At 38.8% G+C, this 27,038-nt stretch overlaps 1 protein-coding gene across 7 annotated transcripts; it reads right to left on the reverse strand.

Annotated features, from left to right (window-relative positions):
* Positions 1-1,294: 1,294 nt before the first annotated feature.
* LOC123333348 (tenascin-R) lies at positions 1,295-26,695 on the reverse strand. 7 transcript variants are annotated; one of them, XM_044941901.2, is made up of 11 exons: positions 25,139-25,424; positions 23,051-23,098; positions 21,202-21,336; positions 20,670-20,829; positions 19,946-20,200; positions 17,472-17,686; positions 13,577-13,766; positions 13,165-13,470; positions 11,380-11,655; positions 6,051-6,298; positions 1,295-1,489 (listed from the first exon to the last, which is right to left on the reverse strand). In XM_044941901.2, the coding sequence occupies exons 1-11, from the start codon at positions 25,286-25,288 to the stop codon at positions 1,313-1,315; spliced, it is 2,160 nt and encodes a 719-aa protein (XP_044797836.2). In that variant the 5' UTR covers positions 25,289-25,424; the 3' UTR covers positions 1,295-1,312. The 7 variants fall into 7 exon arrangements, with proteins under 7 accessions (XP_044797836.2, XP_044797843.2, XP_044797840.2 ...); XM_044941908.2 differs by having other exon boundaries at positions 6,029-6,298; positions 25,139-25,396; XM_044941905.2 differs by lacking the exons at positions 1,295-1,489; positions 25,139-25,424 and adding exons at positions 2,687-3,007; positions 26,622-26,695.
* Between the last annotated feature and the right edge of the window lie 343 nt (positions 26,696-27,038).

The following is a 27,038-nucleotide window of genomic DNA, read 5'->3' on the forward strand; positions in this document are numbered from 1 at the left end:
TTATTGCGCTACTAGAGCAGATTAAAATTTTAGACAATTTCTATCCACATTATTTTTTCCTCAGATCAATTTTAATTTCAATTCTATTTTTAGATTATTGGGATGCTGTCCAGTATATCCTTAGGTCTGTCTTTCTTCCAAACAGATATCTTCTCAAATATACATTCTAAAAAAGTTTTTGTTTTCCCTCTCCAGAGAATAAGTAGATGGCCTTCTCTGTTTTTTTTTTTTTTTTTTTTTTTTTTTGGTGACATGTGGTTTGAGGCCATGGAACTTGTTCTAAGTCACTGTTAAATATCTGACTTTACCCAGAGGCAGTACTATCTAAAAGGATTTAAACACACATCTATAATTAGAAATATAGAACATAAAACCTGTGCACTATCTCCATCAATTCATTCAGCTGTAATAATAGAAGTTTCCTCTTCTGTTCTTGGAATATTTATCAGGAAATGTTCACTATACTAACCATAACACACTCCATATAGTATATTACTGGGTTTCAAGGCACTTTTACCATGTTTTTCTTTTTCCAGTTGTATTTACTTTTCTTCTGTCATTACTAACATCTTTGGTGGGTTTCCTCTCTAAATTCCATGCAGCTTGGAAAGCTCTCACAGTACGTAGGACTTTTCCAAGACTAGCATGATATCCCACAAGTATCCAGCCCATCTGAATCTATGGGCAATGATCTGTGAACACGTCTAAAGATACTTTGAACAGAAATTAAACATCTGGGGTTTGGAAATGACTGACTGATATACTCATGGAAACAATCACTTCCAGCTTCTTGGGTACTGAAAACATTTTCTAGGGAGGGTCAGTGCTTTAAATAGGCCTTGTTTACTGTAGGCTCTGAAAGGATACAGCTGGAAACACTCCCTTCAGTGGGTAAATGTGAAGCTTTACATCAATTCCACTTGTCCAGGCAGATGTAGCCAACAGTATTAACGAGTGATGTGTTAGAGCAGAGGGGCACCAAGGCTGGAAAGGGGTAGAACAGGATAAAGCTATTCCTTCTCTTCAGAACTATGCCGCAAAGTTCTGAAACCTCAAGTGGGAGCAGGTTACACTTTAAAAAAAGAAAAAGAAAGGCATTGCTGTTTCTGTTGGATTCCAACGAGTCTCCACCTCTGTGACCAGGACCTCCATCCTTACCTATTTTCCTGCAAAATCTTCAGAGGAAGTGGCAACCTGAGGGCTGAGTGAGGTTTTTTCAATATGAGATAAACTAAACCAGGCCAAATTCAAAGGCTTTTTATCATAGGTTTGTTAGAATAAACGCACAGGGATGCCCAGTCTATCTTAAAATTTATTCTTTTGTGAAAGGAAAAAAAGAAAACTCAAACACCAGCTCTCTTATAGCTCTCCTTCTGTCAAGAAAAATGGGTTCACTAATTCCTCTGACAAAAACAGACACATACACAGCTAGAACAACTTCACTTCCCATTACAGACGGCCAAAGCTCCTCAGTGCCGCCGCTCTGCTCCTGTAGAGAGAAAAGTGGCAATAATCACCAAGACTCTCAGAGTGTTTGCTTGGTGTCTGAGCCTTTAAATTACAGTAACTGCATAACACAGGTAAGATTATCATCACTCCCATCTTAGGGAGAAGAAAACTGATGACCAAAAAGAGTGAATGACTTTCCAAAGGACATGAACTGGTCATTGTGGAGCTGTGATTCTAACCCAGGTAATCTGGTTCCAAGGTCTGTTGTTGTAAGCACCACCTTCTCCCAAAGGGCACATTTTATAGATCAGGTGCACACTAATAACATCAAGTTTCATTACCAATAGTTGCTTTCGAGATAACACAGACAGATGGAGAGAGAAGGTTCAAAGGAAAAAGCATTGTGCAAATTAATTTTTTTTCCTACATGTCTGTAACATGTAGAAGCTCATTAAAAGGTAAAAGTCCCTCTATGCTTGGCTGCCTCAAAGTGTATGGAAAAAAGAGCGACAGGATATAATATTGGGCTGGCCAAAAAGTTCATTTGGGTTTTTCCATAAGATTGAGAGCACCCAAATGAACATTTTGGGCCAATCCAATAAAGGGTAATTATCAGTAATTATTTGTTAAATGAATACAAGGAGAGAATGTCTACCTATGCACCTTGGGATAGGCTAATATTTGCTTAATCATCTTGACACAAGTGAAAATGATGAATGATAAATAATCGGGTGATGCCAAAAGTGATTATAAAGTTTAAGGACTGAATAGAAAGACCGACAGGATTATATGAAACAGTGGAGGGCTTCCCTGGTGGCTCAGAGGTTAAGAATCCACCTGCAAATGCAGGAGGACAAGGGATCGATCCTGGGCTGAGAAGATCGCATATGCCATGGAGCAGCTAAGCCTGTGCTCCCCAACTATCGAGGCTGTGCTCTAGAGCTGCAGCTGCTGCTAAGTCGCTTCAGTCGTGTCCGGCTCTGTGCGACCCCAGAGACAGCAGCCCACCAGGCTCCCCTTCCCTGGGATTCTCCAGGCAAGAACACTTGAGTGTGTTGCCATTTCCTTCTCCAATGCATGAAAGTGAGAAGTGAAAGTGAAGTCGCTCAGTCGTGTCTGACTCTTAGCGACTCCATGGACTGCAGCCCACCAGGCTCCTCCACTCATGGGATTTTCCAGGCGAGAGTACTGGAGTGGGGTGCCATTGCCTTCTCAAGAGCTGGGGAACCGCAACTACTGAAGCCTGAGCGCTCTAGAACCAGTGCTCCTCACAAGAGAAGCCACCACAATGAGAAGCCCAAGCACTGAAACTCAACAGTAGTCCCCACCCATCACAAAGAAAAGCGTCCCCAGCAGTGAAGACCCAGAAGAGCCAAAGATAAATAACGTGTTTGTTTGTTTGTTTGTTTTTAAAGGAAGAAATAGTGGAGTATTTGAAGGAGAGGAAATATAGACACCACGAGCACCTAATGGGCATTTCCAAACTTGACGTCCTTTCACATGGATCAATGAACAGATCAACTTTGTGACACTCTGGAGTAACAGACACAGCTCCAAGCTAGACGGAAATGATAGAGGTGCATTACACAATGATCAGAAGAATGGTATATCCTTGCTGCACTGGCCAGAAGGTCTCTGTTTTTGAACTTTAAAACAGTTCAAAAAGAAAAAACTTTCAAAACGTTAAATAGAACTTTAAGCCCTAAAATTCTATTAGCCTTCCTCAGATTTATATGTTAATCCACGTTTCAGCATTCTTGTTAGATACTGACTTTATCAATAAGTATCTGAATTAAGCAGAGTTTAGATCTATGTTTGCACCTGAAGACAGACATCTGCATAAGATTTCAAAGGAACTGACTATCTAGAAAGGATGGTAAGGTGTGTTTTTAGATGGTTGCTGCTGCTGCTGCTGCTAAGTCGCTTCAGTCCTGTCCGACTCTGTGCGACCCCGTAGATGGCAGCCCATCAGGCTCCCCCGTCCTTGGGATTCTCCAGGCAAGAACACTGGAGTGGGTTGCCATTTCCTTCTCCAATGCATGAAAGTGAAAAGGGAAAGTGAAGTCGCTCAGTCGTATCTGACTCTTATCTGTAAATGGGTTGAATGAGTTCCCCAGAGTCAAACAAGAATAGGACTTTACAGGTGAAAATCAGTTTAAAAATATATTCAGTGATCTAAATCTCATGGAGCAAAAAATTAGACCCAGAGACAATATGGGGAAAATCTAACCCCATTCTGGTAATGATTGTGGCTCTAAGACAACAGTTCATTTCTCATCTACACATTTGAGTTTTATACTTCCATCCTGCATATAAATTTATGTTGGGTTGTTTAGCAGATATAAAATAGATTTTTTAGCAATATATCTTGCTTAATTATCAAATTGTCTTATTTTTCATAACTTTCCTATGATAATTATCTTTAGGTAGTTTTTTCTCAAAAATTTAAGTATGGAACTATGGAAATAAATTTCAGTTTAGTCTTTGAAAGATAAAACAGGAAGGTTTCATGCTGGCTTAATGTAGACACTGCTAACACATTTTTTTTTTAATTAATTCATTTTTCCCAGCAGACTACCCTTATTGTTAGCTAAAAGGCCTGTGAGGTCCAATGGTCTTTCCTTCCTCAGAGTCATCACTATTCACCTAAATTAGTCAAGTCAAACACCCAGTTTCTCCCTTCCTCTGCTCATGATCAGGAGCTTCCCTGGTAACTCATGGTAAAGAATCTACCTGCAATGCAGGAGATCAGGGTTCGATCTCTAGGTTGGGAAGATCCCCTGGAGAAGGGAATGGCTACCCACTCCAATATTCTTGCCTGGAGAATTAATTCCAAGGACAGAGGAGCCTGGCGGGCTACCATCCACGGGGTGGCAAAGACTCTGACATGACTGAGCGACTTTCACTTACTCATCATAAGCACGCCAACATGAAAGCTTGGACTTTCATATTGTAAAACGTGGCCACTACTTTCCAGCTGCACTTCCCTATCTTTCTCACCATAACCTTTTGCCTCGACTCTACAACACCCTGGAACCAGTTTCCCAGTTCCCTTCTCGCCTCTAAACAAATCATTCTTTGCCCATATCAGAAGGACATTTTTGTGACAAGGTGACCTCACCCTGTCACCTCTCCTGCATAAACCCCTCAATGACTTTCCACTGCCCTCAGAACAAAGTCAAAAGCACAGCCTGCAGGCTCCCTGTGCTCTGACCCTGAATCCTCATGCCATATCATTTCCTACTACCCTTCTCCCTCTTCCTTATCCTGGCCTTTTTGTTCTCAGACACCAAGTCTGTCCTTGTCTTACATTCTTCATGATAGTTGTTCATTTCTAAAGTACCCTTCCTCCATCTTGTTCTGCTCTGGCTCCTCCTTATCATTTAAGCCTCCATCAAATGCAACTCCTATTACAGTCCATCTACAGTAGCATCTCCATCCCTCTTCAATTACTCTCGTAAACCAGGTGTGTCATGGCCACACTCTTCTAGCAAGGGAACAGTAAATCATTAGTCACTGCCCTTGCTGACCTACAACACACCCTTAAAGGAACTCAGGATGAAGAACAGAATGGAGCACACTACGCTTTGTGAAAACAGGCAGAACAGGCCCTTAAACAGTTGGATATGCTTCAGGAAAAATGTTAATGACCCCATATTCTTACATCTTCCCATACTTGGAAAAGCACTAAAATCATGAACTGAGATACCTGTTCCTTGTGACGAGTAGTGATCTTCCACCATGGCATATGCTTGCTTGCATAGGTCCCTTAGCCAAAATCACCTGCATACTGGCCTCTCCCCTGCCTCTTTGGAGCAAGTTCCTCAAAGCTCTCTGAGAGGCTGTCTCCCAGGCTACAGTCCTCACCAAGATCCCTGAATAAAACTGCAACTCACTGCTCTTACGTTGTGCTTTTTTTTTCAGTTAACACCCTCATTGACATAATTTTTCTGCTTTCCTTAAGGTTTATCACAATTTATAAATATCTATGAATATTATTTAATGTATTTACTTTTTTCCTTTTCTTTCTTCCTTATTACATTTTTAAAAATTATTGTTCACTGAATTAATTGTTTGAGAAATGAAAAACTTTTTGGCCCTAAACCTTTTATTTCAATATTTCTTTCTGGTATGCTACAGCATGCCTCTGTGGAGACAATAAAAATTACAAACAGTGCCTATATGTCAGGCATTGTTCTATGTCCTTATATTTATTAAATCAGTTATTCTCAGGACAACCCATGAAACCTACACTATTATTTTCACTTTACAAATTTGGAAACTGAAGCATAAACAGGTTGAATGCATTGCCCAGGATTAGTGAAACAGCTAAACTCAGATTCAAACCTAGACAGTGTGACTTTGGGAAGAAGTTCCTAAACATAAACAGTGCTGCCTTTATTCAAACATAGGACACTTGCAAGATACAATGGATGGAAATTGCTCCAGATCCTGAAATACACCAACAATCTATTTAAAAAGGTAAAACCTGCTACCAGAGAAATCTATCAGAAACTATTTTATAATACCCCCAAGTCAGGAAATATCTGTTAAGAAATGAAAAGTATCTGATTCTCACTTAGAGTTTGTTGAATAGTTACCAGCTCGCTCAAGTTCCCACTCATTATTGTTGCCATTCCAATGTTGTATGTCATTCCAGGGGTTAAGTGATCAATCTTGCATCTATTAGCATCCTTTACAAAAAGCTTCCTGATTTCTCGTGTATTTGCTATGGATTTGATTTGAATGTAGACCTCATGGCCATCTTGTGGGGGTTCCCACTGGAGAATTATACTGTCTTCATCCACATCTTCAGGTTTTACACAAATTTTCTGAGGTGGATTAATACCTTTGAAAAATACATAAATACATACATTTTATTGTCTGTTATTACCCATGCTGTTGAGTAAAAATATCTCAATTTAGTATTAATTCATGTTTAAAGTAAACAAATCCTCATGTCACCATGTCTTGAAAAGGACTAAATTTTAGGGGAAAAAAGGTGTCTTTGTTATTACTATTCAAGTATTGGAGAATGTTCTTGACTATTTTTGTAATAACCGAACAAAAGACACTAGTTTTTCTTCTTACACAATTTATTTGAATATCACGCCTTACAATTTTCACTACTATTCTCTGGAAATTGTAATGCCTTCCTTTTAATCACATTGTCTTATGTTACAAGCCTCCCCTAAACTTTTGATAGTTCTAAGGCACAATGATCAATAATTAGTTCATGTTTGTAAGGATAATTATGCAATTTTAAACTGTTCAATAGCTTTACCTTGGTTTGGTGGTTTAGTCTGACTCTTGCAACCCTATGGACTGCAGCCCACCAGGCTCCTCTGTACATGGGATTTTGTACCCTCTGTACATGGGGTTGTACATGTACAACCCACTCGAGAGTACTGGAGTAGGTTGCCATTTCCTTCTCCAGGGGATCTTCTCAACCCAGGGATTCAACCCAGGTCTCCTGCACTGCAGGCAGATTCTTTACCGACTGAGCTATCAGAGAAGCTGTACCTTAAATAATCTTTAAAGAATTCTCCATGATTTTCCAATCCCATTCACCATTGCAACAAAAAGAATAAAAGATATAGGAATAGACCTACTTAAGGAGACAAAAGAACTGTATACAGAAAATTATAAGACACTGATGAAAGAAATCAAAGATGACATAAACAGATGGAGAGATATTCCATGTTCCTGGGTAGGAAGTATCAATATTGTGAAAATGAAAATACTACCAAATGCAATCTACAGATTCACTGTGATCCCTATCAAATTACCAATGGCATTCTTCACAGAACTAGAACAAAAAAGTTCACAATTCATACACAAAAGACCCCGAATAGCCAAAGCAGTCTTGAGAAAGAATGGACCTGGAGGAATCATCCTTCCCGACTTCAGATTATACTAACAAAGCTACAGTCATCAAGACAGTGCGGTACTGACACAAAAACAGAAATATAAACCAATGGAACAAATAGAAAGTCCAGAAATAAACCCACACCTCTCTTGTTACCTTATTTTTGACAAAAGAGGCAAGAATATACAATGGGGCAAAGATAGCCTTTTCAATAAATGGTGATGGAAAAATTGGACAGCTATATGTAAAAGAATGAAATAGAACACTTTCTAACACCATGCACAAAGATAAATTCAAAATGGATTAAAGACCTAAATGTAAGACCAGAAACTATTAAACTTTTAGAGGAAAACATAGGCAGAACACTCAATGACATAAATCAAAGCAAGATCCTCTATGACCCACCTCCTAGAGTAATGGAAATAAAAACAACAGTAAACAAGTGGGACCTAGTTAAAAGCTTTTGCACAGCTGAATAAACTATAAATAAGGTGAAAAGATAACCCTCAGAATGGGAGAAAATAATAGCAAATGAAACCACTGATGAAGGATTAATTTCCAAAATATAAAAGCAGCTCAAACAACTCAATACCAGAAAAACAAACAACCCAATCAAAAAGTGGGAAAAAGACCTAAACAGAAATTTCTCTAAAGAAAACATACAGATGGCTAACAAACACAGGAAAAAATGCTCAATATCGCTCATTACTGCTGCTAAGTCACTTCAGTTGTGTCCGACTCTGTGCGACCCCATAGACGGCAGCCCACCAGGCTCCCCCGTCCCTGGGATTCTCCAGGCAAGAATACTGGAGTGGGTTGCCATTTCCTTCTCCAATGCATGAAAGTGAAAAGGGAAAGTGAAGTCGCTCAGTTGTATCCGACTCTTAGCGACCCCATGGACTGCAGCCTACCAGGCTCCTCCATCCATGGGATTTTCCAGGCAAGAGTACTGGAGTGGGGTGCCATTGCCTTCTCCATGCTCATTACTAGAGAAATGCAAATCAAAACTACAATGAGATATCACCTCACACCGGTCAAAATGGCCATCATCAAAAGTCTACAAACAATAAATGCTGAAGAGGATGTGGAGAAAAGGGAACCCTCTTGCACTGTTGGTGAGAATGTAAATTGATGCCGCCACTATGGAAGATGATATGGAGATTCCTTAAAAAACTAGGAATAAAACCACCATATGACCAAGCAATCCCACTCCTAGGCATATACCCTGAGGAAATCAAAATTGAAAAAGACACATGTACCCCAATGTTCACTGTAGCACTATTTACAATAGCTAGAACATGGAAGCAATCTAGATGTCCATCAATGGATGAATGGATAAAGAATTTGTGGTACATACACACAATGGAGTATTACTCAGCCATAAAAAGGAACACATTTGAGTCCGTTCTAATGAGGTGGATGAACCTAGAGCCTATTATACAGAGAGAAGTCAGAAAGAGAAGATAAATATCATATACTAACGCATATATATGGAATCTAGGAATATGGTACTGATGAATTTATTTGCAAGGCAACAATGGAGAAACAGACATAGAGAACCGACTTATGGACACGGGAAGAGGGAAGGAGAGGTGAGATGTATGGGTAGAGTATGGAAATTTATATTACCATATGTAAAATGGATAGCCAATGGGAATTTGCTGTATGTCTCAGGGAACTCAAACCGGGGCTCTGTATCAACCTAGAGGGGTGGGATGGGAGGGAAATATGAGGAAGGTTCAAGAGGGAGGGGACATACGTACACCTATGGCTGATTCATGTTGATGTCTGACAGAAAACAACAAAATTCTGTAAAACAATTGTCCTTCAATTAAAAAATAATTTAAAAAAGAACTCTCCATGATTTTCATAGTCATTTTGTTTTCAGAAACTATAAGTTGATTTTCAATATGTTTTGAAGTTAATTTCCTAATCAACAAAATCAAACACTACATTTTAACTTCTTAGGAAAATATTCTGGGTCTATTCATTTCATAGTAACTTCATTTCACAAAACTGAAGCTAGCTTGACTCTAGGTGTTGACATCGATTATGTAAAATTATCAGGAAATTTCAGAATAGTTCCATTAGAAAAACTGTTAAAAAGATTCCATGGTGAAACAACTTAGATATTTTTTCTTACACACACACCTACAAAACTAAGGAGTCTGTTATAGTCCTATAGTTACTCAAAGAATTTTCTATACATGCCTGTGCATTTTTATGGGAGAAAGTCCATTATTTTTTCCACATTTTCAAAGACTCCATTAACCCAAAACAGTTAAATTTTAATGAATAAAATGTACTCCATCAAGTCTCTTCCTGTTGAGTGCTTAGCTTACATTTTCCAGACCTTCAATATATGTCCCCCTGTACTCCAGCCATGCCAATCCACTCATCATTTCCTAATGTTCAGTTGTCAGTCTTCAGAAAGCCTCCTCTGGCTTTCCCCGTGAGAGCCAGGTGGATGCCTCTATTCCGGTCCTCTCCGTCTGTTCACATGCTGCTTGCCCTCCTCGTGGCATGCTTCTGGATCCCCACTCCTTCTTGGCTCACTCTCATCTCCCTTCATGACTCAGTGTATCACCCCTTCACAAAGATTCTCACAGCTATCCTTGTACCCCGGTCTGAGTTAACTGATCCCTTGCTATGCTCTTATGGTATCAACAGCATAAGCCTTCATAGCAATTATAACACACAATCATTATTTTTAAAAATTTGTTTCACTCCATTAAGATGTTAAGTCCTCTGAAGGTAGATCCTAGTCTTATTCATCTTTGCATTTCTAGTCTCCAATGCAATTCCTGACACTAAAACATAATCTATTGAGTAAACAATGATTGGGGGGGGGGGAAGGAATATTGCTTCAACCATAGGAAAGTAAGAGGACTGGATTACTAAATCCTTAAACACGCACTGCTTCATCAGTTTAGAGTCAACATACATAGCAAGTCACACAATTAAATGTGCAGACTCACATGAACCTTTCTCCTGTCCCTCTGCTACACAAATTGGTATATCCCACAGAAGATTTTAATCTGATTTAAAAATTAAATCTGTGAGAAATCCTCCTAGTCTGTCAGTTAAAAATGAAAGCATCTTCCTTAAGTGTCAGGAACTCACTCAAGCATGTATCAATTGACATGCTTTGTCTGAGCCTGGGGATAAGAAAACATCTGCTCTCTAGTATCCAAGTGGAAAAATACTTCTGATTAGGATTTGCAACACTGAATGCATGTATCCTAAGTATTTGCATTCAGTAAGCATGAAATGATGTACTTTGTTATTTGTTTTACAAATCATCATCATCGTCATTGTCAAAGAATCCCGAGTATTCCTAAGTATGAGAAGGTTAATTAATCCGTGGCTGTGCACATGCAGGCTTTCCATTCCTCCTCCCTCCGTTCTCCTGTTTAAATTTTAGCTGGTGAAATTTCAAAGAACCTTGCGTATAAACGTGCTAACTACACATTGCACAAACGATACAATGTGCTGAGTTATGTGCTTTCATGAATCGAGTTTTTTCCTTTCAAAAAAGACTGACTTTAGGGGGTAAATAGAATGATTAATTAAAAGATAAGTTACTTTAATGATTATGTTAGACAGTGATTCAAAAACTGCTATGCCCAGGTGAGTGTAGTTTAGAACCATCTTCGCCAGAAGTCCTGGGGTGACACTGCCCCCTAGAGGCCAACGCATAACATTGCACAGGAAAAGAGCATGATTAAATGTGCAGACCTACTTGCTGGGTCTGAAGCTATCAAAGAGAACTGGGTAACTAATCCTCATCTTTTAGGATAATTTATTTTCCAACAAAGGCTATGGTAAGAAATATTCCTTCAAGGAATCTGGTAGGAAAAATGCAGATATTTAAGGAGTTTGTGTAAATCGAAATTAATTTAGTATTTAGAATCCATGCTTAGAGTCATGATTCAACATCTAGACAAATGTTCAACTGTGATCATTTTGTACTAATGAAGGATCAACACAATTAAATTTCAGCAAAACAGTATTTCAAAGTATGCAGTTTGTACTGATCAAAAGGCAAAATGTGCCCATACCTGTAATGGCTGAAATAGGTTTCTCAAAGTAGCTTAGAGTTCCTCTTTCTGCCACACTGAATAGATAGATCAGATAATGATGGAAAAATTTGAGATTTCCAATTGTTGTGGATGTGTTGGGTTTTTCAACAAACACTTCTTCTGATTTAGCATTTTCAGCATCCAAAATAACCACAAGATAATGGTCAAAAGATACAGGATCTGGAGCATCCCAGTGTAAAAATATTTCTGTTGGGGTCACATGAGTAACTGTGACATTTTGGGGTGATAATGGACCTAGTAGATAAGAAGAAACCAAAAAAAAAAAAAAGACATTATACTAGTAATACGGTTTGGCAGAGTAACCTCTTCTCAGTACTTCCATGATACTCTCTACATTTGGAGAGAAAAGGAAAATTAGATTTGAGCCCTGACCCTTCCAATTTGTATCTCCAACTTCCTGAGTGAATTACTTATTCTTTCTGAGCCTCAGGTTTTTTGAATATAAAATAGGTATTACAGTAGTACTTATGAAGATTAAATAAAATGTGGAGGGTAAAGCACTTGTCAAAGTGTTTGACACACACTACTGTTCACTTTTATTACAAGCGTGACCGAAATGCTACTTCTGGCACTCAGCCATCATGTTATATGTGTCTTTTCTTTCTGCCTTGCGACAAGAGGGCGGGGACCTCATATTATTCATTCTTCATCCCTAACATCACTGGAACTCAGGCATTCATCCTCTTACAGAAATATTTCCCAACTCCAAATTGTTTCATCTGGTGCCAGTTATTTCCCCCGTTAATCCCTCCATATTAATTTTCCTAAAACAGCACCTTGCAATTATCAGCCTCAAACCTGTATCCGTTCCCTACCCTCCCAACACACAGACATGCACACACATTCTTTTTGATTCTTTCTTTAGAAGCAATAGTTCAACAGTTAAAATAAGACCATCTGGGTGCCTGGATTCCTGCACGGCTTAACAAGCCATGTTAGTCTCGTCAGTTGACTTCTTTCTGAAGCTCAATTCTCACTTCTCTATAGCTATTCCAAACGCTGGGAGACAGACTGTAGAATAATGCATTAAAGTACTTGGAAAAGGTAAAACAAGGCTTAGAAACCATAGTCTTCATGGACTTCCTTCATTTCTAGGGTCAAGTCCAACCATCTAAAAGGAAACTGCTGGCATGCCCAGACCTGATGCCGCCTACTGCTCAAACCACTGCTACCTCATGCCTGGATCTCCAGTCGATCCACACTGTTCTTTTCCTACAAATTCACATCACCACACTTTTGCTCACGATGTGCTTTTCTTCAAGTTTGAATCTAAACCTATCCTTTCCATAATTCTGCCCCTATCACTCACCCTCTGAATTCTAAAAAGCATTTATTAAATATACCATGGACTGGGAATTTGGGTAATTACACTTTTCTATACAATTTTGTTTGCATTTAATTTTATTCCTTACTAATTCTCTCCATTGTAAGTTCCTTATAATTCAGGATGCATGTCTGTTTATCTCCTGCTTTAGCACATCAAAAATTCAGCTTCCCCCAAACTTACTACCTACTGTGAACTGGGAACCGGTCTCATTACTGTAAATAAGATATAGTTCCTGCCCTTCTGGGTATATAGTTTAATAGGAAAGCCAAACACATAAACAGATTCATTGTAATTTTAAATGGTTAAAGAGAGATTTCTCAGAATCTTATAAGAAAATAGCAGACCCTCAGGAATTACATGCTAATGATGATATTAAATATTTGAAAAATTATACTTTCATATATCTTGTAACTTACGTGTTTCAACAACGAATACTGGACTTAAAGTAGTTTTTGCCTCCCATTCATTTATTGCAGAGAATAAAAATCTGTAAACACGGCCAGGATACAACTGTGTAATTGCTTTCTCTGTAGTATCTGGGGGCATGCTTTCAAAATGTTGCTCTTCTGTACAATCTAAATAATACTTAATGATAATTTTATACCCAAGTTTCAGCCACTTATTCAAATTATTCCAAGCACTCAAATTATTCCAACTAAATACAACTTCAGTTGTTCCAACATCCTTTATATAGAACAAAAGGTCTTCCTGCAGAGAAGGTGCTAAAAGAAATAGAAGAGAATTATTTTTATTAGAAATTATAATTCTGTCTTTAAAGTAATAAAAGAATAAGATGCGTGAATAGACAAATACTAAAAAAATAATTACATTCATATTCACAAATATATGGCAACGGAATATAACAGAAAAATCCTGTAAAGAAATAGTTTGATCCAGTTGAGTTTTGCTGTAAAATGTAGCAATCTGTTTCATTCTTGGGTAGTAGTGGGAAAGAAAGTATTTCATTTTCCTTAAGGTCAAAAGATGATCCATCTGTCCACGTGAGATGACCTTCTTTCTGTAATAAGATGTACAAATTAAGCCAATTTAAAGGAAAAGTCACATTTCAAATATGTGTATTTAAAGATTTGTATTAGATATCTATATTATAAAATTTTCTAAGATTGTTTAATCATCAACCAGTGTCATATTTTCATGTAGATTTCTTTCATGATAAAGATTCTGAGCTGGAGGCAGAGTTCATTTTCATCCATTCATTAGCCATGTCTTCAGGAGAATAAATTTTCACATTAAACCTCTGTTTTCTCATCTGTAAAACAGGTGTAGTGATAGAAACTACATCTAATTTGTTGTGAGTATTACCGGCAGTGCATGTGAAGTGCTCAAAACAATGCCAGGCACAGACCCTTTATTCTTCAGAGGTTATTTTGATTCAAGTCATCACATAAGTCTTAAGCATCAGAAGAGGTTTCAATTACCATTCCGCTAAGGATGTCAGTAGTGAGTATTATCAACCTCAACTTTCAAGGGTAATAAATCTCCCTCTAGGTAGTGGATACTCTCCTTGAAAGGGGTAGTAGGAAAAGTGGAAGCTTTGACAAAAATACACTGGATTCTAATCAACAGTTTTGCCACTTACTATATAAGTAACAGACAACCGCTGACCTCTTAGAAATGAAATATTTTCACCAGTGCAGTGGAGCTCATCAGGACCACTCTGCGTGGCAGTCCACAGGTTTAGAGTATGAATGCAAGAGACCAGGCACATAACAGTGCCTCAAAATCAAATACAATTCTTAGAGACAATGAGTTCTATGAAAACTGAGACTATGTCCATTCTGTGTTTATGACGCCATCCCCAGCATCAAGCAAGTGCCAAGCTAGAGGCATGGATGAAAACTAAAAAGATCTGCTCCCTGCAGATATTCTAAAGAGATTTTAAAACAGTAGATTCCAATTCCATCAAGTAGAAGGCAGGAATATAATTTCCTTACAGAGCCTGCTGTATTGCATATACTCTACTGCCATTTTGAAAACAGACAGAGGCAGTATGGTCAAACGATTAGGGCATGAGTGTTGGTCAAACAGATACAGGTTTGCGGTCTGGCATGGCCATTTATTAGCTATGTGACCCAGGATATTTCTGAGTTCATTTTCCTTATCTATAAAATGAGAATAATTACATTGCCTATTCATAAGGCTGTTGCGAGAACTCAATGAGAATTACCTATGTAACCCTTCCAAAAGTAGAATATAGAAATTATTAATCTTTCATTAAGTTCCTATTGAGTGGCCAAGTCCCATTTGGAAGCTAGGATGTAATGATGAATCAGTCTTTTTCTATGACATCCAGTAACAAACTTACCCTTACTCAGCATGGGTTTACTTAAAGGGGTGATGACTTTCTCAATCTACCACAAGGATTGACCCAGAAGTTAACTCTGATGTCAACCTCAAGAGACCAGCTTTAAAGGTCATAGAATATAGTGGTTAAGGTCAGACTCTGATGCCTGTCCACAGGTGTGCTAATTTCCTCTGTCATACAAGTAAATCATATAGAACTACACTTAGCACTTAGAAGATATTATAGGACTCAGCTATTATTACAAAGGAAGTTTTTTTGAAATTGTTACTTTGATGTTTCACTTACTTTTCAAATTATTTTTAAGTATCTTAAAGCAGAATCTGTATCTTAGATGCTTTAGAAAAATTCATAACCACCACAAGGATGCCTTGAGAGCCTCACTTTGCCTCTCACAAGCATATGATCTAACTTCATAACAAAAACCAGTAACCATAACTATTGGAAGACAGCATTCTAATTTAAACAGTTCAGAACCAACATGCCAGAAGCAGGAAAGAAATATATGTATATAACTGGCCTACTGGAAAGACTAGCACACTGGAAGGGGGACTTCTAGATGAACTGTGGTTTGAGGAATCTTTATTAGAATTTCCTTCGCTGCCCATTAAAAGATAAAGAAATCTCATTAAGGGAATGATAAAAATGCAGTTAAAGATTGCCAACAGTTTCACCCAAGCTTACACAAAGTTCCAAAGAAAAACCGGTATCAAAACTGATAGAATTTGCCTTGGGTCATGAGAGATCAGGGTATCTCATGGAGAACAGAGTGGCAGGAAATAAAAATAAAATGGAACACCAAGAAGAAAACACAGATTAGACAAAGGTAGTGTTAGGTCTCAAGCTTTCCTACAAAACTTTAACCAAAATGAAATTTCATGAGCTATTCCACAGGGGTAGGAATGTTTGGAGAAAAATGTCACTCGCTCCTTATCTCACTGGTATTGACTAAAATCTTCAGGTTGTTCTGTATCTCTTTTAGTAAAACTGAGCTCTAAAACCTGGATATCTACAGTGAAAGAAGTGAAATGGAGACCTCCAAGCTTTCAGGTTCATATTACTGTATTTTCACAGAGGTAAGAAATAGAGGCAGTGGAGCAGGTTTGATGGGAAGGATGTGACAAGTCAGTTTTGGCAATATTGAAGTGTCTGTGGAAAATTTCAAAAGGGATAAACAAACAGAAGAAAACTAGATATATGTCTGAAACTTTCTGAACTGTGGTGTTGGAGAAGACTCTTGAGAGTCCCTTGGACTGCAAGGAGAGCCAACCAGTCCATCCTAAAGGAGATCAGTCCTGGGTGTTCATTGGAAGGACTGATGATGAAGCCGAAACTCCTTAATACTTTGGCCACCTGATGCGAAGAGCTAACTCATTTGAAAAGACCCTGATGTTGGGAAAGATTTATGGCAGGAGGAGAAGGGGATGACAGAGGATGCGATGGTTGGATGGCATCACTGACTCGATGGACATGAGCTTGGGTGGACTCCAAAGTTGGTGATGGACAGGGAGGCCTGGCGTCCTGCAGTCCATGGGGCCACCAAGAGTTGGACACAACTAAGCAACTGAACTGAACTGAACTGAAACTCATAAGAGGAAAGTGGGCTTGAGAACTGGTTCAGGTGGAAAAAGAATAAATGAATAAGATCACTCGTATTGAAGAGGGGTCTGGGAAAAAGCAAAATTAGGTAAAGAAATGAATGCCTACAAAAGAGATTGGAGGAGGTGGGGAAGGAATGAATAGCCAGGGAAAAGAGGGTTTTTAGGACAAAGAAAATACTTTGTACCATACTAAAATGATGGATACATATTATATTTGTCCAAACCCATAGAATGAATGAAACCAAGACTGAACCATGATGGAAACCCTAGGCTTTGAGTGATGATGATGTATCAACACAGGCTCCTGGGTTGTAACAGATTACTATTCTGGTTGGTGATGCTGCTAATGGGGGAGGCAGTGTGTGTCTGGAGGTAGAGGGTACATGGGTAATCTCTGTCTTTCCTTCAATTTTGCTGTGAACCTATAAATACTCTAAAAAAGAGAGATACTGGAAAAATAAAGAGAAACAGTGTCTGGCTTATAGGAAGTGAAGTGAATGTCGTTCAGTCGTGTCCAACTCTTCGCGACCCCATGGACTATACAGTCCACGGAATTCTCCAGGCCAGAATACTGGAGTGGGTAGCCGTTCCCTTCTCCAAGGATCTCCCAACCCAGGGATTGAACCGAGGTCTTCCACATTGCAGGTGTATTCTTTACTGTCTGAGCCCCCAGGGAATCCCCTACTTATACGAAGTACTCATTAAATATTTACTGAATTAAGGTAAGAAGGAATAGATGAATGAATGAACATAGGTAAAAACAGTTTTATCACAATACATATTCTTTATATCTACTGACCTTAAAGTCGTTAAGACCAGTCCATATTATTATTTGATTCTTTGACCTGAGATGTGAAAATACAAATTTTTTTTCCTCCTCATTTTTTATATCCACCAGGTGTGCAGAACTTAAGGACAACTTACAATATTGCTGGGCTATATTCCATGGCTTACTCTCTTTGCTAATTCTATAACAGCTATTTTTTAATGCTACCCATCCTTGTGAACATGAACCTACCAAAAGAAAAATGCTTTTGTTAAAGATGGATTCAGCAATATAACATTTCATAATTCTATTTCTTAACATCTACAGAGGTTAACTCCAAAAACCTCATAGTATTAACTGTACACTTTCCCTATATTTCTCCCAAACCAATAAAAGTGCTAAAGCTGCTTTATTCTAGTAGTAAGTGAATTACTACCAACTAAAATAGTTTTAAGTAGCTTTAAGAATTAATTATACAGAATTATTGCCCAATTACAACTTAACACAAAACCACAAATATTTTTCTTCCTAAATTACTTTAGGTTACCGTTCCTTTCCTTTACTCTTATACTGCTAGAGAACTTTTTAAGTAAATTTCAGGCTTTTTTTTTTTTTAATTTAGAGGCTCTCCTGGAGTAGGAAATGGCAACCCACTCCAGTAATCTTGCCTAGGAAATTCCATGGAACAGAGCCTGGCAGGCTATGGTCCATGGGGTCACAAAGAGTCAGATATGACTCAGCATACATGCACACATACACAAGACACCATGCTTGCTATGAATTCTGCTCTTTGTCATTTGACTTCAAATGGGTTCACTTTCCAGAAAAAAAAAAAAAAAAACAACTGGAATGGCTAGCCATTTAGTCCTTTCTCCAAGATTACACACCACAGAAAGACAGGAAAATATCAGCCTGTTCAGAGTAAAAACATGCTGAAGAAGCATCAGTGACCAACACAACATATTAGGAAGATGTAAGAAGGATTTTTTTTTTAATTGGAGTATAACTGTTTTGCAATGCTATGTTAGTTTCTACTGTACAACAATCTGAATCAGATACACACACACACACACACACACACACACACACACACATATACACACACACATATATCCCCTCCCTCTCCTAGCTCCCTCCCATCCCCCTCAGGTTACCCCTCTAGGTCACGGCAGAGCACTGAGCTGAGCTCCCTGTGCTATACAGCAGCTTCCCACTGTCTATTTTACACATGGTTGTGTATATAGGTCAGTGCTACTCTCAATTCATCCCACCCTCTCCCTCCATGTCCACAAATCCATTCTCTATGTCTGCATCTTTATTCCTACCCTACAAATAGGTTCGTCATCAGAACCATTTTTCTAGATTTCGTATATATGTGTTATATATTTTTTCTTTTTCTGACCTGGTTCACTCTGAAAAGGATATTTTGAACTGTTGTCTTGTTTTCCTTGGGGAAGAAGTATGAGAGGAAATGCTTTAACTACCTTATTGTCTTTTTACTAACAAAATTTATTATAAGAGATATTGTGATTCATTTAATGTTCCTGTACAGGGTATTGAAATGGGACTCAGCCCATCACAAAAAGTGCATTGCCCCTATTAGCCATCTAGGACTCTGTCCTCAAATCTACGTGTGAGAAGGAACAGGAAATAGGAAGACACCAAACAGGAATTGAACACATTCAGCTCCCCCTTGCAGTATTTCAAATTTAGGTCAGGTCTGATTGGGGATGAGTAATGGAGAAACTTCAAATAGAATGAAAAATTTATATACTTTTTTCCTCTTTCAGGAAAGATAGATTTATTTGACACAAATTCTTAAAAGAATTTTCTTCTTAGAGATACAATCCGTTGACATACCATAAAGCAACCATTCTGGACTAGGATCTCTCTAAATGTCCTAGCATCCAATCTGATGCTATGTTTCTGAAAAATAACTTGAGACCAGAGGAGTTGGTAGTTAGAACTCTAAGTCTGCTGAGCTGTATTTTTCACCTTGTATTATTTATGAGGGTCCACTGCATTCTGGATGTACTAATGAAATATTTCTATGCTATCCTATATTTTATTGATAATTTAATATCTGAAAATGAGACCATTCATTGATATATTTAAGTTACCTAAAAATTCATGGACTCTATATGTTGTTCAGTCACTAAGTCATGTCCAACTCTTTGCAACCCCATGGACTACAACACGCCAGGCTCCTCTGTCCTCCAGTATCTCCTGGGAAATCTATATGAACCATTGTCAGAGTTAAAAGAAAGAGCACCTACTTGGTTCAGTTTAAAAGAAGTGATGGAAGAAAAATTATCTTTACCGGCTAAATTCGGCTTGTTCAATAAATCAGTCAAATATCTGAATAATATAGTTAGAAAAAGAGGACTATGCTAATTCATTTACAAGTAGTTTACACTGGTTAATACTTGGCTGATTCACTTTTTAAAAGCTACCAATTTATCTACAAGATACATAATAAATACATAAATTAATAAATATCTACATACCTGTTTCAATTTGAATATCCAATCTCTGAAGTATACTTATAAAATCCAAATGCAACTGTTTAAATTCAAGTGTAAAAACATATAAGGTGGCAGGTTTCAAATCATCCCACTCATAAAACATGACATTCTGCATAATTTGTGAAGAATTATTAAGCGATATTGACACCAAAATGTCATTGGAAGATAGCACACTCCAGTTAAAAGAAACACTCGTACTTGTTGCTACTGTTTTAATATTTCTAGTTGATACTCCACCTAAAAGATCAGGGCGAATAATTAGCAGAGTTTCAAATAAAACGGAATGAAACACAAAGGATATTGAATTACCAAAGATTCACCATGATGGAAAAACTTGACCTAACATCTTTCCTGGATTATATGGGAGTTTCTGGTACTCTATTTAGAATGAATGAATCACAGCAGATTACAATCCACATTATAGTTTGTTAAGGATAATCTGGATTGTATGTAAATCTTCACTAAACCTATCTACCATATTGGCACACATTAAATGCCAAAACTGAAAACTGTATTCTTACTTTAGCTTCAATTTCCTTTAAATTTTGAAAACTAAATTATAATCAAACAAAATACTATCATGATGTGATTTTTGATTACCGTTACATATCTGTTCATCATTGTAAAATTCAAATTATCTGGTAATAGAACATTTTTCCTTTCAAGACTAGGTAAGATAGCTGAACAACACATACACACTACTTACGAGTTTGAAATGACTTTTCACTTAAAATTTGTCCATATTTTACAGACTGTATAATGATGTCATAATCTTCATTTTCTTCAAGTGTTAGTATTGATTTTGGAAACTTTCGTGATTCTGCAAGAATCTTTTTAACATTCTGTAAATAAGGAGATTCATTTGCCTAAGAAACGTTTATTAACTACATAAGATACATTATAATTAGAAGCTTGACTGCTGTATATCTTCATAGCAGTTTTTCCAATATGAAATCCAAACATAAATTATTTTTACATAAAATATTACTTTTTAAAATGCTGTGTAGTATATAAATTCTATAAAGGAAAATTCATAAACATGCTAATGATGAAATAGTCAAATACTATTTTGATCTAGTTATTAAAGATAGTTCATAAAATGCTAGAATTATATATATTAGTAAAATTAAGTAAGAAATTGCAATAGCTATTAAATTCCTATTTATGATGAGGCATTTAGTTATAACAAATTTACTATGATCACTTTTATCAGAGCCATAAAATAAAAGATGCCTTACTTTTTGAGCAAAATTATTAACAAGTTGGTATTTTAAAAAATAAAATTCAGGACTTCCTCCCTTAGGAAATTCATCCCATTCAATAAAAACTGTTGTTTCTTTATTCTTTGGTGTATAGTGGAAACTTCTTGAGATCTGAAATGAGAAAGAAAACTAATGCTGAAGAAAAATTAAAATGCATTCTTGGTTATTGTTTCATAAGCAAATTTACAAAAATGAAACCTAGACTATACCAAATTATAATTTTAAAATATTTTAGAAACATTAATTTCTACACATGAATTAAATAACATCCATTGGATACACTATTTATAAGCACAGTTTGGGAAAAAACTTAAAGGCCAGTAAACATAAAAAAAAGAACAAAATAATGCCATTTGCAGCAACATGGATAGATTTAGAGATTATCATACTAAGTTAAGGAAGTCAGAGAAAGACAAATATTGTATGAGTATCGCTTATATGTGGAATCAAAAAAAGAATGATATAAATGAACTTATCTACAAAACAGTAAAAAGAGTCACAGATGTAGAAAACAAGTTTATGGTTACAAGGGGGAAAGGTTGGGAAGGGATAACTGGAAGGATGAGATTGACATATATACATCATTATACACAAAAGAGGTAACTAACAAGGTCCTACTATACAGCACATGAAACTCTGCTCAACACTCTGTAAAGACCTATATGGGAAAAGAATCTTACAAAAAGAGTGGATATATGTAGAAACAATTCACTTTGCTGTACAGAAGGAACTAACACAACTCTGTAAATCAACTATAATAATGAGTAAAAGAAAGGCAAGTAAAATGAAAGCAGGCAAATTTTAGATGCATGTGGGCTGCAGTCCATGGGGTCGCTAAGAGTCAGACGTGACTGAGCGACTTCACTTTCACTTTTCACTTTCATGCATTGGAGAAGGAAATGGCAACCCACTCCAGTGTTATTGCCTGGAGAATCCCAGGGACGGGGGAGCCTGGTGGACTGCCGTCTCTGGGGTCGCACAGAGTCAGACACGACTGAAGCGACTTAGCAGCAGCAGCAGGAAATACCATGGGCTTCCAGGTGGCTTGGTAGTAAAGAATCCGCCTGCTGAAGAAGGAGATGCATACTCGATCCTGGGGTTAGGAAGATCCCATAGCATAGCAAATGGCAACCTACTCCAGTGGCCTTGCCTGGAAATTTTCATGGACAGAGGAGCCTGGTGGGCTACAGTCCACAGGGTTGAAAAGAGTTGGACGCACTGAGCAACTAACACACTCAGCACAGTAGGAATCTCGGTGACTCTGGGGTCCACGGGGATAAAGAAACAAGATCCCAGCACACCGTCCTAGCACTCCAAACTGTGTGCCTCGATGATAACAGATTCTTGACAACACTCAGAATGAACCTACGTTTGAATGCAAAACACTTGACTCTAATTTTAAAACCTTGGTTCATTTGTAGGTAAAGAAAATATTAGCAATTGAGGCAAAACAGCCAGACCACATTATCAGAGACCTATATGTTCCCTAGACAACAAATAAGAATTCAACTCTCAAGAGAATGAGATATTCATCAAACTTCCTACCAAAAACAACTTTAAAATGGTTCACTATTACCTGGTCTTTTACCAAGTTCTGATCGCTCCTTCTCCAGTGATTATCCCCCCAATCTGCAAGCAGTGAAAACAGCTGCCACCAAATATGCATATATTTGCAGAGCAACCTAGCAGACATTTTTTCTTCGGTGCTAAATCTAATATTTAGTGTTATTTCTCTTATACTCTACTTTCCAAAATAGATAGACTCAATGCAATAACTTCTTGCCCATTCGTTTTTCCAAAAAGGGTACATTAAAAAATGTCTTACCTTAACAACATATTGTATGCAGAGCAGTAGAATAATTGATTTCTCCATCTGCAAAAGTATCAGATCAGATCAGATCAGTCGCTCAGTTGTGTCCGACTCTTTGCGACCCCATGAATCGCAGCATGCCAGGCCTCCCTGTCCATCACCAATTCAGCTCAATTAAACATGTATATTTTTAGCTTCAAAATTAAACTATTGAACATTCCTTAGGTTGTGCATGTATCACTTTAAAATCAGGTCTTTATGATTTAGACTGCTCATCCAACCAAACATTAAGGCATTGATAAGTGCTTCGTGATATTGTCCACCCAATAAAACTGGATACATCAATACTTTTCAACAAATGACAAAGAGCCAAACAATTTTCTTCTAGGAGCTGCCATAATTAAATACAAAGGAGGTGTTAGCAATCAAACGAATTATCAGGCAATTATACAAAATTACATTGCATTGTGTGAAAGTATTTAAGCTTAATTAATGAAAATCTAGAACACCTACACAGTGCTACTTTGCTGGAAGTAATTCCTCACATTTTAAAATTATACCATCTTTCTGAAAAATATTTCAAATACTGTGGATGAAATTGAAACTTAAATGGGAAAAACAATTCAGTATTCAATTTCTTTTGTTTTAAAAATGCATTGATTCAAAAAGCTTGTGTAACTTGTCCCAGGAATCTTAATTGCTGGGGACTTAACTCTCATATTCAACTTGAGGTATAAAGAAAGAAAAAAAAAAAAGAAAATTTGTTTTTTCCCAAGAAATACACGTCTAAAACTGAGAAATACCATTAATAGCAAATAGGTCCCCAGGAGCAACCTTAAAGCTCTGTAAAGCCTGTTCTTTTAAAACACGTTTCTTCCTACAAAATCCTCTGTAGGTGTTCTTAAATCTTAAGCAGATGTTCACCTCAGATAAAATGCAGCCTGGTTAAAAAATACCTAATCATTCAATTCACAGGCTTGGCCACAAAACTGCAAAGCTTTAACCCTCTTCATTTTTCTCAGCAACCTGTTATGAGCTTTCCCTTGGCGGGCTGTGTTATTAACTCCCCTCTCCCCCAAATCTAAGCAGTCAAGTAGAATTTCGAAGGTTTGTGTGCTATACAAAAACACCAAAGTGCAAATATCGCTCCCAGCTGCCTGTTCAAGTCCAAAAAGTACGTTGGTAGTCACGTCGGGCTTTTTTGCGACCCCATGGACTGCAGCCCGCCAGGCTCCTCTGTCCATGGGATTCTCCAGGAAAGAGTACTAGAGTGGGTTGCCAGTTCCTTCTCCAGGGGATCTACCCGACCCGGGGATCCAACCTGGGTCTCCTGCGCTGCAAACGGTTTCTTTACCGTCTGAGCCACCACAGAAGCCCCAGTGTTAATTGCTCAATCGTATCCGACTCTTTGCGACCCCATGGACTGTAGCCCACCAGACTCCTCTGTCCATGAACTTCTCCAAGCATGAATACTGGAGTGGGTTGCCGTTTCCTTCTCCAGGACAGAAGCCCACTCAAATTCAGCTCTTAAGTTTCAGCCGTTGCTCCCAAAGTGAAGGAAAAAAATAGCAGCAGCCCCGAGGCGCGCCGTTTTAGCAATAGTCCGGAACTTTTGAACAAAGGAGGAAAGAACAGAGTTTAAAGGAAAAGACGGGGATTTTAAGAATGGTTAGACTGGTGGACAAAGAAGCAAGATCAGAGACCTGGGAGCCAAAGCGCGATGGGTGCTCAGAGGAGGAACCTGCGGGTGCCAATGCGTCCCCGCAGCCCCGACACCACCCAGACCTTGAGCCCCCGTCGCGTAGCCCGCGCTTTGCAAGTTTCGCGCGACACGTGCTGCGCCCCGGAGACCGGGTCCCGGAGGTGGGGAGCCGCCCATCGCCCCCACCTCGCGCCTGCTCCGTGCTTCTCTCCGCTCAGCCAGCCCTCGCTCCTCTCCGGCTCTTTCAGCAGCTGCTCGGGTGGATTCTGTTCCCTCGGGCAACGCCCTCTCTCTCCCTGGGTTAATTAAGTGATGGTCGCCAAGGAAATGGCAAGTAGAGGGGAAGGGGAAAGGAGTGGGAAGTGAGTCCCTCAAATCAGCGATTTTTGAAGGAGACTTACACTACGTAAAAGAAGGGAGTAAAGGGTAGGGCGGTGAAGGAGAACATGAATTGGCTTCTTAGGAAAAACAAGTCGACTGGCCTTGACTGTGAAAAAAAATCCCAGTTTTAAGTTCATCCTTGGGCTTTGTATGAAGCCACCTTCCTTCATTGTTAACAGCTGTGTGGGCTGCTTGCTTGTTTGGTTTTTGCACTGTTTGACAATGTTGCTGGAGCCCTTCCTCTATCCTCAGGTCTTCTCAGTTAGCTTTCCTGACATCACTCTCTCCTGGTTCCTCTATCATCTTAGCCAAGTCACCCTTGACATTTGCAACTTAAAAATTGTTTTGACTTATGATGTCTTCGGGCTTCCCTGGTGGCTCAGATGGTAAAGAATCTGCCCACAATGTGGGAGATCTGGGTTCCATCCCTAGGTGGAGAAGATCCCCTGGAGAAGGGAATGGTTACCCACTCCAGTATTCTTGCCTAGAACATCCCAGGGACAGAGGAGCCTGGCGGCCTAGGGTCCATAGGGTTGCGAAGAGTCCAACTCGAAAGTGACTAAAACACAAGATGCCTTTGTTACTACTAGGGTCCTTAAACTCTATAAATGCCACCAGCCAGGGTTCTTGGACTTCTTAATCAGTAAAAACTGATAAAAAGCCAGATAAGAAATTCAGACAAGGCTTTATTGGCACCTGTGTTGCAACAGGAGGGAGCGAAAACAAGTAACAGGTGTCCTTGCTCCCTCCCTAAGTCAGGCGAGCTGCTTCCCTACATGGGGTGAGGGTCTGGGGGTCAGGACAGGGTGGCTTAGGTGGTCTGCTCCTCCCTTTGCTGGGTGCATATGTAGTGCCCTGGGGATGCCCTGCTTTTGCTCCTGAGTCCTCAGAAGTGGAATTGTGTGTGCATACACCTTGTTGTTTATGTTTTTTCCCAATTGCACATGCACGCGGTTATTTTTAGTTCCTTATGAGTTTTTTTTGTATTTTGTTGCACAACGAGACATTTGTCCATTTGCAAGCACTGCAGCAAAGGGTCTCATGTCCCAGATTTCAGGTCCCAGCCTGTCTCCTAATCAGAAATTGTTAAGAGGCCAGATGAAGAATTCAGACATGGCTTTACTGGGACTCTTGCTGCACCTGGAAGAAGTGAGAGCAAGAAACAGGTGCCCTTGCCCATCCCTGGAGGGGGAGTGGGAAGAGTCGGTTTCATAAAAGGAGGTGAGGGCAGGTTGGTGGGGCCGATGGAGGGGTGGCGTTGGTGGTCTGCGCACACCCTCAGTGGCTGTGTGTGCAAGGATTACACACAGTATCCTGATTTTGCTCCTGGCACCTCAGAAATGGCCGCTGATGTGTGGCCCTTTTGTGTCTTATTGTTAATATTTGCCCCATCCCTGCATTTATGCAATTAATTTAGACCCTTACAGCGTCTTTGTATTGTTTCTGTAAAAGATGTTGGTCTAAGTGCATGTGCCAGCACTCCCAGTTCCCACCCTGCCTCACCTTCCAAGAGTTGGAGTTATTTCATTCCCTTTCATGATTTTCAGCCATATTCAGACTCCCAGTCATTCCATCTTGGATCTCATTTCTTTCCAGCGCTTCAGAGCACTATATACTGGTCTGCATTGACCATTTACACCTGGCTGTCCACCATAGGCAACTCAGAACCATCCTTCCAAAACTAAATTCATGATCTTCCTTCTCCCAGCCCTTCCTGCAGAGAGAAGCCAACCCCCCCCCCCCAAAATCACCAACTCTACATGCTCAGATTCTTTCACTTACCACCCAAGAACTCAAAAATCCTTTTGGTTCTTCTTCTAAAACATTTTTAGGATGATAACGTCCTCTCTATTCCCGCAATCAAAGGCTTAATTGAAAACCAAATTATCTTTCTCTCTGGAAAATATATGCCATGTTTAA

Source organism: Bubalus bubalis, chromosome 4 (genome assembly GCF_019923935.1).
Source record: "Bubalus bubalis isolate 160015118507 breed Murrah chromosome 4, NDDB_SH_1, whole genome shotgun sequence".
In the NCBI taxonomy this organism is placed as follows: Eukaryota; Metazoa; Chordata; class Mammalia; order Artiodactyla; family Bovidae; genus Bubalus; species Bubalus bubalis.